Below are 17619 nucleotides of genomic sequence, written 5' to 3'. Positions count from 1 at the left end.
TTAACAGGCCTCTGGGCCAGAAGATGATGCAAATCACCTAAACTTTTGCATGTGATAAGTTTGCAGGAAGAAAGCCTGGCTTACTGCATGACTCTACCCCTTCCCCTATTATCCTCTATGCATAACTTAAGGTATAAAAACTACTTTGGAAAATAAAGTGCGGGCCTTGTTCACCAAAACTTGGTCTCCCCATGTCGTTCTTTCTTTCATCTTCTGGCTGAATTATTCAGCCTCTTTTCTCCACTGAATTTCCTCACTGAGCTATCCTTATGCTATTATTCTTTATATCCTTAATTAAAGTTTAATTAAGCAGTTGTTTGCTGATCCTCGCTGACGCCGTCCCCGCTTCGAATTCCCTGGATCCACCGGGGCTGGACCCCGGCACTCAACTTTCAGAAAACAAAGATCATGGCATCCGGTCCCACCACTTCATGGGAAATATATGGGGAAACAGTGGAAACAGTGTCAGACTTTATTTTTCTGGGCTCCAAAATCACTGCAGATGGTGACTGCAGCCATGAAATTAAAAGACACTTACTCCTTGGAAGGAAAGTTATGACCAACCTAAATGGCATACGAAAAAGCAGAGACATTACTTTGCCAACAAAGGTTCGTCTAGTCAAGGCTATGGTTTTTCCAGTGGTCATGTATGGATGTGAGAGTTGGACTGTGAGGAAGGCTGAGTGCCAAAGAATTGATGCTTTTGAACTGTGGTGTTGGAGAAGACTCTTGAGAGTCCCTTGGACTGCAAGGAGATCCAACCAGTCCATTCTGAAGGAGATCAGCCCTGGGTGTTCTTTGGAAGGAATGATGCTAAAGCTGAAACTCCAGTACTTTGGCCACCTCATGAGAAGAGTTGACTCATTGGAAAAGACTCTGATGCTGGGAGGGATTGGGGGCAAGATAGGATGGGGACGACAGAGGATGAGATGGCTGGATGGCATCACCGACTCGATGGACATGAGTCTGAGTGAACTCCAGGAGTTGGTGATAGACAGGAAGGCCTGGCGTGCTGCGATTCATGGGGTCACAAAGAGTCGGACACGACTGAGCGACTCATCTGATCTGATCTGAAAGGCTGAGACACGTTTTATTTGGTGGGAATTTTTAGGACTTCAAGCCTGGGAGACAGCATCTCAAGTAACCCTGAGAGAACTGCTCTGAGGAGGTAGGGGTGGGGTGGGGTTGAGGAGAGGGGGAGTCAGGTTATTTAGAAGTTTGCAACAAAGGACAGGTAGTCTGAACGTGGAAAGTATTTTTGTGAATTAAAGAAAACCAGATATCTCAAGTTAAGGAATTTAATCACTTTTCTATGTGTGGGAAGGTGCAAGAGTCTGGGCCCACTGAAATCTTTCCTTTCATGCGCATCTAAGCTATTTTTTCAGTCTAAGTTTCTCAGTGCTTACTGTAGGGAGCACTGCAGTCTAATGGCTGCCAGATCACAAGTATTGTTCTCCTTCCTGAGTGCCCTCAGGGCTCAGAAGTTCACATTTGGAGGGCTGGACATCTTTCTTTACAGATATGGCAGGAAATACTCCTTCTCTCCAAAATCACTGCAGATGGTGATTGCAGCCATGAAATTAAAAGTCGCTTATTCCTTGGAAGAAAAGTTATGACCAACCTAGACAGCATATTAAAAAGCAGAGACATTACCTTGCCAACAAAGGTCCGTCTCTTCAAGGCTATGGTTTTTCCAGTGGTCATGTATGGATGTGAGAGTTGGACTCTAAAGAGAACTGAGCACCAAAGATTTGATGCTTTTGAACTGTGGTGTTGGAGAAGACTCTTGAGAGTCCCTTGAACTGCAAGGAGATCCAACGAGTCCATCCTAAGGGAAATCAGTCCTGAATATTCATTGGAAGGACTGATGTTAAAGCTGAAACTCCAATATTTTGGCCACGTGATGCAAAGAACTGACTCATTTGAAAAGACCCTGATGCTGGGAAAAATTGAAGGCAAAAGGGGACGACAGAGGATGAGATGGTTGGATGGCATCACTAACTAAATGGACATGAGTTTGAGTAAACTCTGGGAGTTGGTGATGGACAGGGAGGACTGGCATGCTGCAGTCCGTGGGGTCGCAGAGTCGGACATGATTGAGCAACTGAACTGACTCCATCTCTCAACTGTAATACATCAGCAAGCTAAAGAACACACGCAAAGGCACCATGACAGTTCCAAGGCTGACCAGAAAGTTAAAAATAAGTGTCAAGGCCCGAAACCTGGAATACCCACCCTTTCCCCAAAATAGCTGGAATACTCTTCCCACTTATTAACTTATGAATTTACCCACCAGTACAAAAACTGACAACCTGCATACCCTGGTGCCACTCTTGCCTTCTGGGATGGCCCACATTCTGTCTCTGGAGTGTATTTCTCTCTAAATAAAACCACTTCTTATCTATCACTTTGTCTCTCACTGAATTCTTTCTGTGATAAGATGTCAGGAACCTGAACTTCATTAAGTCCTGTGTGTGATCTCAATTAAAAACCTATGGGTTCAAGTCCCAATCTGAGTTCCACGATTTACAGACCCCATGGGGCTCCTGGGCACAGAGCATTTTGAGTCCTCCACTTCTTGTAGGGAATAGACCTTCCCTCAGATTTGAACATCTGCTAACCAGGGAAAGGAGGAGATGCAGAGATGAGAGAGGAGCAGCCAAGAAACAACAGGTTTGCCTTGAGCAGTTTCCTGGTTCTACCTCAGGACAGATACATATGACAATATATTTGAGTTCTTTGCAGAATTAAAACCTCCAAGTAGAAGATGTTAGCATTCCAGAGGAGATCACCTGAGGCCAGATTAAAGAAACCAGAGAAGCTCATCAAGAGATTCATGCTAGTGCTCAGAGAGGGAGCAGTCAGGAAGGCAGGAGGCCAAGGCAAGTTCTGGGTCTGTCATTTGCTTAGAGATTGACAAATCAGATGAAGGGTGTAAAAAGTCAGAGGTGACACTGAGGCTTTTACCCTGAGCTTCTTTTCTCATTTGTAAGTGAAGTGAAGTCGCTTAGTCGTGTCCTACTCTTTGCGACTCCATGGACCGTAGCCTACCAGGCTCCGCAATCCATTGGATTTTCCAGGCAAGAACACTGAAGTGAGCTGCCATTTCCTTCTCCAGGGGATCTTCCCAACCCAGGGATCGAACCCGGGTCTCCTGCATTGCAGACAGACGCTTTACCGCCTGAGCCACTAGGGGAGCATTCAAAGAGATAATGGAGGTAAAGTATCTGGCAATGTTGGAGACCCAGTTGGAGCCCAACAAGCAGTGGCCCCACCTCTCTTATCTTTGCCAATCCCCTATTCCATCAGCCTGACTGGACACTTCCTGTGCACTTTCTGGGTCTCCACTTGGGTGTCACCTCTGCAGGGAATCTTCTCCTGATGCCTATCCCCCCGATATTGTTACATATCATGACTCTTCCAGGGACAGGCACTCTGTTCCCAGTACCTGTAAGAGTCTTTGCCTACCCCCTTCTACTGCCACCCTAAGCTTTGTTGTCAATGCCTGCACCAGATTCCCACCTTTTATTCTCTCCCTCCCTCAGGCCAGCCTCATATGAAGGTGTGGAGTCGGGTAGGGGTTTGCAGTTTGGACAGCTTGGGTCAAAGTGAAGTGAAAGTGACGTCGCTCAGTCGTGTCCAACTCTTTGCAACCCCATGGACTGTAGCATAGCAGGCTCCTCCTTCCATGGGATTCTCCAGGCAAGAGTACTGGAGTGAGTTGCCATTTCCTTCTCCAGGGGATCTTCCTGACCCAGGGATGGAACCCTGTTGTCCCACATTGCAGGCAGATGCTTTAACCTCGGGGCTTCCCTGAGCCACCAGGGTATCAGTCTTTCATCTTATGTTAATCTCACTCAAACAAGGCTTGTTCCTCCTCACTTCTCTTCCCAATCATCTCTCCCACTTAGACTGAATGGTGAGCACAGGCCTTAGGGCTTTTCAGGACTTGGGACTCGGTGCTAAGACCAGGACAGACTGGCTGTTTGGGCATCATACTCCTACTGTGGTTGAATGCCCTAAAAGTAATTTTTTAATTTCACAAGTAAAATTATGACATATTCTCCTTAGACAAATAAACCGATAAACCACTAAAAGGAATAAGGGCTCCTTAGAGAAATGGCTGATTCCAGGTCTGGGACACAGAGTGTAAGATGATCCTGAAACAACTTTGCTGTAATCAAAGAAAATTCTCAAAAATCATGACATGTTGAAAGGACATAGACTCAACTGAGCAGCTTCGTCTAGCCAGATGTGCCACATCTGATCATCTAAGTGAATATGGAGAATAATGGATTATAACTCATTAAGTAAAATGAGGATCCACAGATTCATACCACTAACGAATGAAATATCTTCTCTAAAGTACAAAGTTAGTAAGTGCAACAGGAATGAGGTAAATAGAATAGTCTGGTTAATAATCTAATTTCTTTAGGCAAGAAATATCAATGAAAACTAGTCAGCTAAAAGTTTGAGGAGCTCATATAAGTCAATATCAAAAAAACAAACAATATGACAAAAAAATGGGCTGGAAACGTGAACAGACATTTTCCCAAGAAAGACATGTGGATGGCTAATAGGCACATGAAAAGATGCTCAACACTGTTAATTATTCAGTTCAGTTCAGTTCAGTAGCTCAGTCGTGTCCGACTCTGTGACCCCATGAATTGCAGCACCCCAGGCCTCCCTGTCTATCACCAACTCCCGGAGTTCACGCAGACTCACGTCCATCGAGTCTGTGATGCCGTCCAGCCATCTCATCCTCTGTCGTCCCCTTTTCCTCCTGCCCCCAATCCCTCCCAGCATCAGGGTCTTTTCCAATGAGTCAACTCTTTGCATGAGGTGGCCAAAGTACTGGAGTTTCAGCTTTAGCATCATTCCTTCCAAAGAACACCCAGGACTGATCTCCTTCAGAATGGACTGGTTGGATCTCCTTGCAGTCCAAGGGACTCTCAAGGATCTTCTCCAACACCACAGTTCAAAAGCATCAATTCTTCGGCGCTCAGCCTTCTTCACAGTCCAACTCTCACATCCATACATGACTACAGGAAAAACCATAGCCTTGACTAGACGAACCTTTGTTGGCAAAGTAATGTCTCTGCTTTTGAATATGCTATCTAGCTTGGTCATAACTTTCCTTCCAAGGAGTTAAGTGTCTTTTAATTTCATGGCCGCAGTTACCATCTGCAGTGATTTTGGAGCCCCCAAAAATAAAGTCTGACATTGTTTCCACTGTTAATTATTAGAGAAATGCAAATCAAAACCATAATAAGCTATCATCTCACACTTGTAAGAATGGGCTTCCCAGGTGGCACTAGCGGTAAAGAACCCATCTGCCAATATAGGAGACATAAGAAATGTGGGTCTAGATCCCTGGGTTAGGAAGATCCCCTGGAGGCAACCCACTCAAGTATTCTTGCCTGGAGAATCCCATGGACAGAGAAGCCTGGCAGGCTACAGTCCACAGGATTGCAAAGAGTAGCTATCATCAAGACTACAAAAAACAAATGTTGGTGAGTATATACAGAAAAGGGAACTCTAGTAAACTGTTGGTGGGAACGTAAATTGGTGCGGCCACTGTGGAAACAGTATGGAGAGTCTTCAAAAACCCAAAAAATAAAAAGAACTAGTATATGATCCATTAATTCCACTCCTGGTTTTATATCCGAAGAAAGTGAAAACATTAATTCAAAAAGATACAATTCACCCCAGTGTTCACGCTGCTGCTGCTGCTAAGTCGCTTCCGTGGTGTCCAACTCTGTGCGACCCCATAGATGGCAGCCCACTAGGCTCCTCTGTCCCTGGGATTCTCCAGGCAAGAATACTGGAATGGGTTGCGATTTCCTTCTACAACTCGTGCTAAGTCGCTTCAGTTGTGTCCGACTCTGCGAGCCCATGGACAGCAGCCCACCAGGCTCCTCTGTCCACGGAATTCTCTAGGCAAGAGTACTAGAGTGGGTTGCCATTTCCTTCTCCACCCAATGTTCATAGCAGCATTATTTACAGTAGCCAAGATATGGAAACAGACTAAATGTCTAACAACAGATAAATGGATAAAGACTATGTGGTATGAAATAGTACTGTCATTAAAAAAATTAAATTTTGCCACCTGCAACAACATGGATAGACCTATAAGATATTATGCTAAGTGAAATGACACAAAGAAAGACAAATACTGTATGTTATATCTTTTCTGTGGAAACTAAAAAATAAAACAAACTAGTGAATATAACAACAACAAAGAAAACACTCACAGATAAAGAGAACAAACTAGTGGTTACTAGCCGGAGAAGGAAATGGGGAGGGGCAGGATAGGGGTAAGGGATCAAGAGATACAAACCACTACGTATAAAATAAAGCTACAATATATTGTAGAGCACAAGGAATACAGTCAATATTGTATAACTGTAAATGGAGTATAATTTTAAAAAATTGTTAATCACTATTTTGTACACCTGAAACATTATAAATCAAATCTACCGCAAGTGAGTGAAGTGAAGTCGCTCAGTCGTGTCCGACTCTTTGCGACCCCGTGGACTGTAGCCCACCAGGCTCCTCCGTCCATGGGATTCTCCAGGCAAGAATACTGGAGTGGGTTGCCAAAAGTGTAAATTGTCTTCTCATAGGATAGTGATTACAAAGGAGTGTCCAGCAGCATCACGGCGATGGGTTTACGAACTTCCTGACAGAATTCTTTGAAAATTTAGCACCATCTCGTGATATTCCAGCCAAAGTGCATAATCTACTCTAACCCCGGAGATGCATCCGTGTATACATCTCTGGCTTGCACGCCTCAGAAAGGTCAAGGTCATGAAGACAAAGAGCAGAGTAAAGACAGCTGACTGCCGTTTGAATGACCCAGGACCAGGTCCTGGGCTGGAACCGTGCTACAAGCGCAGGAACGCTATGCTGGAGTTAGGCCGCGTCCGTGTCGACGGTCCTGAATTGGATCACCGTAGAGCGAATGGAGATGCCTAATTCTTAGGAAACACGCACGCGGCATTTCGTATTTAACTGGATGGAAGGCGCCTCTTCTGCTAGTGGTTTGACCATTTCTCCCACTGGATAAGGCCCGAACCAGCAGGTTACAATCCTCACGGCCACCCGGCCCGCGGTTCCCCCGACTCTCCCGGGGCTCCACCTCAGGTGGTTCATACCTGTGGCCCGCTCCACCCATTCCCCTGAGCAGCGCAGTGCGTACCCTCCCCCGCGACCCACCTAACCACCGACCCCCACCTCCCACGCCCGGGGACTGGCAGCGGAAAACACCAGTTTCCGGCTCCGCGACGGCGGCCGCACCGGCCAATCACTGGCGGGGGCGGGAGGGCGTGGGGGACTACGGGCCTTGTAGTCGGCGCGGCGACTGGACCACGACCCCCACAATGCTCCGCGCGGCGGCGGCGGAGGCTACGGAATTGGAAGGGGCCGCCCGGAACGGAGCCCGGGCCAATCACGGGCGGGGGAAGACGGGCGCGGGGCACGACCGGCCTTGCAGTTGCCGCAGGCGGGACTATGGCCCCCATAGTGCCCCGCGCGACCGCGAGCTCACTGCGGCTGCGCGGCGGCGACGGCGGCGGCGGCGGTGGAGGCGGCTGCGGCCGGGTTGCCGTCGGGCGGGGCGGCGCGGACAGGAGTCTGGTCTGAGCCTCCGACGGAGCGAGTGGTGCGACTCGGACCGTGGCCACCATGTCCGCGCCGTCCGAGGAAGAAGAGTACGCGCGGCTCGTGATGGAGGCGCAGCCGGAGTGGCTGCGCGCGGAGGTGAAGCGGCTGTCGCACGAGCTGGCCGAGACCACGCGTGAGAAGATCCAGGCGGCCGAGTACGGGCTGGCAGTCCTCGAGGAGAAGCACCAACTCAAACTGCAGTTCGAAGAGCTCGAGGTGGACTACGAGGCCATCCGCGGCGAGATGGAGCAGCTCAAGGAGGTAAGGAACAAGGGCGGCTGGCGCCACGCCCTCCGTGCCCCCCGGCCGTTTCCGACTCCGGACCCGGATCCCTCATCCCTCCGAACTGACCTCCGCGCCGACCCCAGAATCGGCCCTTGACCCGAGCCAAGAAGGCGACCCCCGAGGCAGCCGCCGACCCAGGCCAAACTGACCCCTTACCCCGAGTTAGGTCGACCACCAGCCGACTGCTGACTCCGCGCCGACCAGACCAGCACCGGAGCACCCGGGCTCAGTGTGGTTGGCCGTCCCGGAGGCGGCCCTGCGGTGGATGACGGGCCTTAGGTGCTGTGGGCGATTTGGGTTCTAGAAACCCTGGCCTCCGCGTCAAGGGCTGCGGTGGAGCCTGGTGGTTAGCCTTTCTGCTTTTGATGGCAGGTCTCGGGCACGGTGGGGGTGGTGTCCTTTGCGGTGTTTGACTTTTCGGGTAAGGGGGATTTGGACGTGGGATAGATGCAGGTGGCCGGCTGGGAAACACCAGGCGTGTGTATCCATCATTTCTATGTATATCGTCTCCTGTCTCTGGGCGCAGCTGCCTTCAGCGGTTTCAGCGTCTTATGTGAGCGCCGGGACACCAGGAAAGGGTCAGGTTGGGGACTTGCCTTGCATGTGGCCATCACAGCTGGCCGGGGTATCCCACAGGCCTTCCCCATGCTCGGCTCTCTGACCACCCCGCTGGTTACTTCTCTGGGATACAGTCTTCTGTCCACTTCCTGCCCTAGTTGCCCATCCAGGCCGTTTCCCAAAGTTGAGGGACACGTCTGTGGATTTTTGTCACAGGTGAAGCCTTATCTCTCCTGTGATATTTTTACTCTGGGATGAACACGTTGGACCACTGGGCTACCAAGAAATCTTGCAGTGGTAAAACTAGGCAGTCCTTCCCTGAAGTAGTTCTCTTAGATGATTTTAAACACCAATTCCTATCTCAGTCCTTCTTGACTTCCCAGCCTTGTTGTAGGGGTGGGGAGGGAGAAGTTGCTTTCTGGGTGGACACTCAGGTTTGGACCCAGGTCTTGCCCGTTCCTGGTGATGGGGCTATGAGCATGAACCTTCTCCCACCACACCATCTCACCTAGAAAAGGTTCATCTGAGATATATTTTAAAAGGCTAGAGAAGGTGTCAGATATTTAGCCTGTCAGTGTCTGAGATAGTCTTCTCCTTCCCTACTTGATTCTTCCCTTGTCCAGGTGGGCTCTTGGCCCTTGGTCTCAGGATCCACCACATTTGCTGCTTCTCCAGCTGCCCACCTCCCAGCAGCCTGCTCCCGGTGGCCTCAGGCAGGTCCCTGGAGTGTTTTGAGCCTCCATGCCTCACTCGGGAGACCAGTCAGGTTCCCTTCTGATAGTGAAGGGAGTTAACGCATGAAGGTACTTAAATCTGTGCTTGGTGGAACAAGTGCCCTGTTAGTATCTGTAGAAGACAGATAAGGGTGCCCGAGGAGGATGGTTCTGTAGCTCCTTCAACTTGAGGTCTTGTATATGTCAGCAGGTATTGGTACCTCCTCCAAGCCAGCCTTATCTGGCACTAAATCTACTAGAGGGGTGATATGTGATCCCTCTGGCAAAAGCCTCATCTTACTACATGGGGCAGGCAATGATGGAGGGAGGCTTAGGGGCCTTGAGAAAATGAAGTGGGAGCATCTTAGGTTCACCTTCTCTACACTTCAGAGGGGAGCCTGGCCTTCCCCCGCCCCTCCCCTCAGAGTCTATTCAGATGGAAGTCTGAGCAGAAGCTAGAGGAAGGTGCATCAGAGCCTCAGTAGATATTGCCAGAAAGCTCACATCATCATCACATCATTTACGCAAAGTCAGTCAGCCTCTCTAAATCTTTGTATTGTTATACTTCAAAGTATTAACTCTTATTTTAAAAAATAAAGATTTAGGGACTTCCTTGATGGTACAGTGGCTAAGACTCCTCTCTCTCAATGCAGGGGGCGTAGGTTCGATCCCTGATCAGGGAACTAGATCCCAAATGCTGCTTCAGAAAGACCCAGTGCAGCTAAATAAATAAAAATAATTTGAAAAAAAATCAAGATTTAAGGAGACAATATCTGTTGGATCTTTTTAAAATTTTTTTCTCCTGTAGAGGGATGAGCCATCTTCATTTTTTTTAAAGCTTTATTTCTTTAACTAAAGTGGGTTCAGTCACTAACAAGTTGTGCCACAGAGGTACCTGTATTCCTGTTTAGCATTTGTAGATAGTATTGTCTTGAGGGAGGAAAGCCGACTGGCCTATCCCAGGTGACTGGGTTTGCGACCACCCTGAAGAGTGTCCTGTGTAGGGCAGTGGTGCCGGCCCTGCAGCCTTTCTCGCTTGGTAAGTGTGTGTGTGTGTCTATGTCCTGCTGACACCATGGTGTTAGGGAGGAGGGGTACTAATGGCCCATTTTGCTAGTGATTGAGCCTGGCTTAGTAAGGGCCCGGTCTGTCCCAAGTTCTGCTGTGTCCCTTCCCCACCATGGTGGGGAAGAGAATCGGATAAATTTTGGTCAGCCATGTGGTGTTTCCTGTTCTTAGTGGCCATGGAACGTCTTGCCGTGTGTCCTCAGCTGCAGTTTGAGGAGGGCAGGGGTGCTGCGCTGACAGTTGCTGCCTGCAGGGCTCAGTTAGGTACCGGGAGTGGGTAGCTCTTTGGAATGTGAGGGCCAGTGGTGGGGGTCCTAGTGCAGTCGCAGCCCCGTCCTCGTTCAGCTTCCAGAGAGAGCAGGAAGACAAGGTCTGGACGCCCTTGCTGGCTTCTGTGCTACCTCAGGATCTTGGCTGTGGAGTATACTTACATCCCAGGGAACCCAGGGTGGAATTTGGTGAGCTGCAACCTGTCACAGGCTGGGACTGGTGCCTGGCACACAGTAAGTGCCTACTCAGTAAGCACACACAGTAAGTGTGTGCTGGCTGGTATCTTCAGCTTCTTCCTTCCCTCTACCTCACCCAAGCCTGGATACCCTTCCTGCTGTCCCTCTCATTGCCTTATCTCTACTCCTTGCGGGATCTGGAGCAGCCCCACTGCGTCTCCTAGAGGGCAGCCTGAGCCACTGGCCTGGCTCAGCCTGCACTGCTCCTCTGCTTCCTAATTGCCTTCATGGTCCTCACTATCCCTGCCTCTTGCCAGTCTTGGATCTTGGAAGTCCTGCCTGCCCTTCAAGGCCTGGATGCTTTTCAAAGCCTCCTCTGGACTTGTCTGAGCCCAGCTCCCAGGTGACCCACATGGGTATCCCTCTCATCCTGTAGGCTCAGCAGCCGCATGAAGAACTGTGGCAGAGCTGGTGAGAGCAGCTGCTCTGTCCTCTTTGCTTCCTCCTTCCCATCTCTCTTTATTATAATTTCCTCTCTCAGAGGATGGGGAAACCAAGGTAGGGACGGGTGTGAGTGTCTGAGGAAGGTCCAGTAGCTCAGACCAAGTTGGAAGTGGTCCTTGGGCACCAGGTTCCTGTCCAGGTTTGTAGAAGTTCCAGCCATGAGCTGGCTCCAGAGGAGGGTGATGTGAGGGCTGTTGCCCAGGCTTCACCTCTATTGATGAGTGGCTCTAGCCTCCCTGTGCCGCACCAACTCCTGCAGTCTTCATTCTGACTTTTGGGGTCACTACTCTGTTAGGTCTGTTTTACTGCTGTGGAAACCAAAGCACCAAGAAGTTGGCTTTGACTCAAGACTGTGAGCCCAGGCAACCTGTCCCCAAGAGAGCAGACACCTGCGGAGGAGGGAAGGTAATGGGAATCCTCTGTGCAAGGCTCAACCTCCTCAAGTGTTTGTCTTGGGACAGGAAAAGTCCTGATTTGGGCCAGACCCTGTGAGGATCCCACTTATCTGATATCACCCTCGAACTTGGAGCAGAGAGCCACTGGGGATTGGGAGGCTCTGGGAGTCCTATGGGCCTCTCAGGGCCAGCTGTGTGGTAGTCTGCTGTTAGCATGAAGAAGCCTGACTTGGGATAGAAGTTAAGTTCCAGGAAGTCCTAGAGGTGCTGAGGTGGCCCTGCTCCCAGGGATCTGATAGTTGGGAGAGGCAGCTTCCAGCATCCAAAAGCAGTGACCACGTGGCCTATTGTGTCCACATTGCTGGGCACTCCCCACTTTCCTGCCTGTAGAGCTTGTATCTGGTGTGGCATTGTGAAGCAATCTTGAGGGCTCTTCCACTTTTGAAAACTCCTGAGACTCCCATGTCACCTGGCAGTCTGTTTTCCTTCAGGCCATGGTGGGTGAGCAGCTGTGTACCTCAGTGTTTTGGGGGCGTGGCTCTGGACAGATGGGTGGGCACACTTAGAAGGAGCTGCTTTTCCATGACTGGTGCAGGAGGGACACCAGGCCTGAGAGTGGCTCTGCCTGGGCAGGTGAGGAGGTGCTACCTGTGCTGTCAAAGGCTGTGGTTTCTACACTCTGGCTCCATGGGGCCAACTGGACCCTGCCTGGGCCCTCAGGAGCTATGTGGCCCCAGAGGAATGGCTCTGCCCTCAGCCCAGTGTGCCTGGGGCACTTAGGCAGGTCATGGCTGAGGCTCCGTGTGTTTGAGCAGCTGCCTCAGAGAGAGCTGTGGCAAGGCAGACACAGACTCCCGCTGGGCCTTCCCACTCAGGGAGCCCAACCCCTTCCTGTGAAGTGGGAGCTCAGTTTACCCTTGTCAGCCTGGGGCAGCCACTCCTCAGTCAGACCTGCTGCTCCACATGTGTGCACTGGATAAAGGGCCGGTACACACATTGAAGGTAAAGAAAGATTTGGTTTCTTAGTGAAGTGAAAGTGGCCAGTGGGCAGAGGCTAGATGAGACCCTCCGGGACCTCAGGCCCCATATTGTCTACTGTTTGGAGTGTGGCCCCTTGAGCTATTCCCCAGAGCTAGGAGCGCCCAGTGTGACCTTCTAGCTTCTAGCTGCTGTCCTGGGCATCAAACCACCCAGGGAGGTGGGCTGACAGATGGGGCTGTAGGAGCAGGGTGGGTGTCAGGGACATGTGGCTGAACGGACAGTCCAGTGTCAGGTAGTCGATGGCGTTAAGGAGGAGAAGACTGCTTTCCTCTTTAGAGATTCAGTTCAGTTCAGTTCAGTCGCTCAGTCATGTCCGACTCTTTGCGACCCCATGAATCACAGCACGCCAGGCCTCTCAGTCCATCACCAACTCCCGGAGTTCACTCAAAAAGTTATTCATTTACCTTTGCTGTTGTTCAGTCCCTCAGTTGTGACTGACTCTTTGCAACACCTTGGACTGTAGCACGCCAGGCTTCCCTATCCTTTGCTGTCTCCTGGAGTTTGCTCAAACTCATGTCTATTAAGTTGGTGATGCCATCCAACCATCTCATCCTCGGTTGCCCCCTTCTCCTCCTGCCTTCAATTTTTCCCAGCATCAAGGTCTTTTCCAATGAGTTGGCTCTACCCATTAGGTGGCCAAAATATGGGAGCTTCAACTTCAGCATTCCCCCTTCCAATGAATATTCAGGATTGATTTCCTTTAAGATTGACTGGTTTGATCTCCTTGTTGTCCATGGGACTCTCAAGAGTCTTCTCCAGCACCATAATTTGAAAGCATCAGTTCTTCAGTGCTCAGCCGTCTTTATGGTCCAACTCTCACATCCGTACACGACTACTGGAAAAACCATAGCTTTGACTAGATGGGCCTTTGTTGGCAAAGTGATGTCTCTGCTTTTTAATATGCTGTCTAGGTTTGGCATAGTTTTTCTTCTAAGAAGCAAGGGTCTTCTAATTTCATGGCTGCAGTCACTGTCTGCAGTGATTTTTGGAGTCCAAGAAAATAAAGTCTGTCACTGTTTCCATTGTTTCCCCATCTATTTGCCATGAAGTGATGGAACTACATGCCATGGTCTTAGTTTTTTGGATGTTGAGTTTTAAGCCAACTTTTTCACTCGAAAGCATCAGTTTCACATGATATATCCTCTTTCACTTTCATCAAGATCAAAAAGTAGAAATGAGCATGTCTCTGTAGAAAGTACGGAATATGTATGGAGGACTACTGGGTATTTCTGCTTGCCAGCTTTTTCTTCCTTTATGTGTGTGTGAGATGCATATGGTATTCTAAAAACCAGAAAGTGCTTTGAGCATCTATAACAGTTGTTTTTAAGAAGAGACGGGGTTTAGGGTTACTCTCTGAGTTGCAGAAAAGTAGGTTTCATTCAACTGGATGAAGATAATGAAGATTTCCATGGGTTTGGAAGCTGCTGTGCATGTCCAGTCTATTGTGTCATGTGCAATAATGGTTGTGGTTTGAGTTTTATGGGTTTGCTTTTTGAAAGCAGTTCCCCTCCTAAAGGGTTTCCATCTTGAGGGGATGTTCTATGCACAACCAGAGCAGAGACATTGGCCTGCGTGTTTTCCTACCCACTTTGGCGCCTCCAGCTTTGGCAGCCTGCGTTCTGTGTCTCACTTCTTCTGAAAGTACATTGATATGTTGTGCTGAGAAGGTAACTTAAAAAAAAAATAAAACATAGTCACAGATTAATTTTTACACCTCACAGGATTAACAGTGATTCCTTAATGTTGTCTTTTATCTGGTCAGCGTTTGGATTTCCCTGTTCAGTTCTTAGTTGCTTTACAGACTTGTTGTACTGCATTATAAAATCCCTGTACTTTACCTATTCAACACTGCTCCACCCCCCAAAAAGAACCCATGGCAACCATTGATCCTTTACTTTTTCTGTAGTTTTTTTTCCCTTTTCTAGAATGTCATATAATTGAAATCATACAGTATGTAACCTTTTCACGTTGGCTTCTTCCACTTAGCGACATGCGTTTAAGATTGATCCATGTGTTTTCATGGCCTGATAGCTCTTTTTATTTAAAAAAAATCACAGAATTGTTTAGATGTACCATAGTTTGTTTATACATTCAAACTGGGCATCTTGGTTACTTCCAGTTGGAGGTGTTTGCTGTGACAAAGCTGTTATAAAGCATCCATGTTCACGTTTTGTGTGGACATAAATTATCAACTCTTTTAGGTAAACACCAAAGAGTATGCAACTTTTTGGATCATAGGCTAAGAGTATGTTTAATTTTGTAAGAAATCACCTTCAAAGTGCTGCATGAGTCTGTATTCCCGCCAGCAATGAATGAGAGTTCCTGTTCTGTCTCCGCACCTGCATTTGGCATTGCCAGTGTTTTGGCTTTTATCTACTAGAGTAGGTGTGTGGGGGCATCTCATAGTTCTCATTTGCATTTCTCTGCTGACATATGATGTGGAATGTGTTTTCATGTGTTTGCTTGCTGTTTGTATATCTTCTTTGTTGTCTGTTCCGATCTTTTGGTCATTTTAAAATGGAAATATTTGTTTTCTTATAGATTTTAAGAATTCTTTATTTTGGGTACAAGTCCTACTTTTCAAATTTGTAACCTAGTGATTTGGCTTTTCATTCCCATAACAGTGTCTTTCACAGAGCAGTTTTTAATTTTAGTGCCATTTTGCTTTCATATTAAGATTGTCATCACCAAGCCTAAGGTCATGTAGATCTTTTCCTATGTTTCTGTCTAGAGGTTTGATAAATTTTGCCTTTTATATTTAGATCTTAGATCTCTGGTTCATTTCAGGTTGGTTTTTGTGAGATGTATATAGTCTGTGTCCAAGATTCTTTTTGTTTTTGCACATGGATGTACAAGCTCCAACACCATTTGTTGATGAGACTGTACTTTCTTTATGAAGTTGCTTTTGCTCCTTTGTCAAAGATCAGCCTATTATGTGTGTGGGTCTACTCCTGGGAGTTCTGTTCTGTTCTATTGATCTGTGCAATTATCCTTTTTCCAGTACTCTACTTTCTTGATTGTATGCTGCTGATTTTATTAGGTTTGTGTCCTTTTTATGTGTTAGTGGCGAATCTTCCCCTTAAGGCCTGTGTTTTTTGTTGTGTGACTCAGCACAACTGAATGGTGTCTGCTGGCCTGGGTCTTCAGCCCTGCGTTGACAGGGTTGGTCCTGGTCATAATCAATCGATAGTCTTTTTTTTTCTTTAATCTTGAGAAAAAGTAATCGAGTGCAAACTATTAAAAACAAAAATCACTAGTACAGTTGGTTAGATTTTTGATACAAGATGAGAAGTGAGACTTCTCTGTGTCTTTTTAAGATGGTCCATGGGAACTTCTGTTTGAGCAGCTCAGTTAGGGTTGTCTTTACCCCTGAGAATCCACCTGGAGAGTTGCTTAACCTACTAGCCTTATGCGTTTGACTCAGGAGTTAGGGGAGAGGTGTGGACTCAGCCACTGCTCAGACCTGGGATTGAGTCCCACTTGGGCATTTAATAGCTGCTTGCCCCACAGGCAGAAGCTGGCTGCCAGGTTCCTCCAAAAGTGTGACAGACGTGTTCCTTTCTGGGCTTCAGATGCCTTCTCTTTTATCTTAGTTCACCTGTGTAAGCCCTTTTCCAGCCTGCCAGGCCTCTAGGTCTGGCCTTTCCTGTGGTGCTAGGGCCAAACTCCACCCTCAAGATGCCAGCCTTTCCCCATGCCTGCTCCCCCTCTTCACCATCTTTAGGACAGGTTTTCGGGACCCATGATAGATTTACGGTTGGTGTGGGTGGTGCTCCACACGCCAGGCTGCCAAATCTACATCTCCTGCAGACTCTCACTGCCAAGTACACCTCTTTTCCCTCCTGTGCTCTCAGCATCAGTCTCACCTCCACCGTGGGATGCCCCTTTGTGCCTGTGTTGGTTGAAGTCTGGATCACATCTGTTTTCAGGACCGACAGAAGGCTGTGAGGCTTTGGAGAAGGGAGCGTGCCTGGGCCAAAGGCACCAGGCAGAGGGTCAGGGCCTGACATGGCGCTTTCTTTGGCTGCGGTTTGCACAGTGGCTGCTGCAACCTGAAACAGTGTTGGTGCTGTTGTGATTGGGCGGAGAAATGGCCCCAGGTAATCTGCTGGATGGTGTCCGGATGAGTCACTTGTGTTAGGCAGTGGGCTCTTGTGCCTGAACTATGATGAAGTGAACTGTGTGTGCATGTATGTGCATGTGTTCACGTGTGTGTGTGTGTGTGTGTCACAGCACAGGAAGGATCTCTGCAGCCTCACTCTTTGGGTGACCTTGATATGTGGAGGGTGGAGGGGCAAGGCTGAGGGAAAAGACACCCGGCTTCAGTATAGGGTCTCAGCTGCCCACTCTGAGCCTCAGGTTCTCACCTCCTTTCATGAGCAGTCAGCATCCTCGGTTCCTCAGGCTGTGCCAGTCCTTAGTGGCATTGGCCCTCAGAGTATCCGAGGTTTACCCTGCAAGGGTGATTGTGATGGAATGCTGGACATGGGGGACACTCGGCCAAGACCTTTCATCTTACCTTGCTGCAGCGACTAACAGGCCCGTCTACCTTCCAGGGCAGATGTGAGCATCGAGTCATCGTTACAGCCATGCCCACGGTTCCATAGGCTCCACTCTCGTCCCCAGAGCTGCAGACCTCTGGGTTCTTGGCAGGAACACGACTTGAGTTACAGGGTCTCTGGCTACTTGCTGACTGTGAGCCTTGTTGGATGTCCCTTCCTAAATGGCGCTAATAACATGAAGACGTGTTGAGATTAGAGATGAGGTAAGAAACCCCAGTTAACTCTCCTGGTGTTTCCAGCCCAGTATAGTCCTGGCTGTGCTGCCCGCTGAGTGTCTTCTGAGGCTTGGGACAGATGGCAGCTGGACAGCTCCCCCCAACTGCAAGCCATTCAATAGGGGTTTGTATCTGGCAGCCAGCTGCCGTGGAAGACAAGAGCTTGT

The 17619-nt window shown here is 48.7% G+C and overlaps 1 protein-coding gene across 3 annotated transcripts in view; it reads left to right on the top strand.

Annotated features, from left to right (window-relative positions):
• Positions 1 to 7533: 7533 nt before the first annotated feature.
• The window catches only part of BICD2 (BICD cargo adaptor 2), a 55723-nt gene continuing 45637 nt past the window's right edge, over positions 7534 to 17619 (top strand). For 2 of the 3 annotated variants that reach the window (XM_044940288.2, XM_006063107.4), the window contains exon 1: positions 7534 to 7926. In XM_044940288.2, the coding sequence (XP_044796223.1) occupies positions 7687 to 7926 (240 nt within the window). In that variant the 5' untranslated portion in view covers positions 7534 to 7686. The remainder of the gene's footprint in view (positions 7927 to 17619) is intronic. The other variant, XM_006063108.4, reaches the window with a different exon arrangement.

This window comes from Bubalus bubalis, chromosome 3, assembly GCF_019923935.1.
Source record: "Bubalus bubalis isolate 160015118507 breed Murrah chromosome 3, NDDB_SH_1, whole genome shotgun sequence".
Classification (NCBI taxonomy): domain Eukaryota; kingdom Metazoa; phylum Chordata; class Mammalia; order Artiodactyla; family Bovidae; genus Bubalus; species Bubalus bubalis.
The sequence above is the reverse complement of the archived record's forward strand: the minus strand, read 5'-3'. Positions and strand labels throughout refer to the sequence as shown.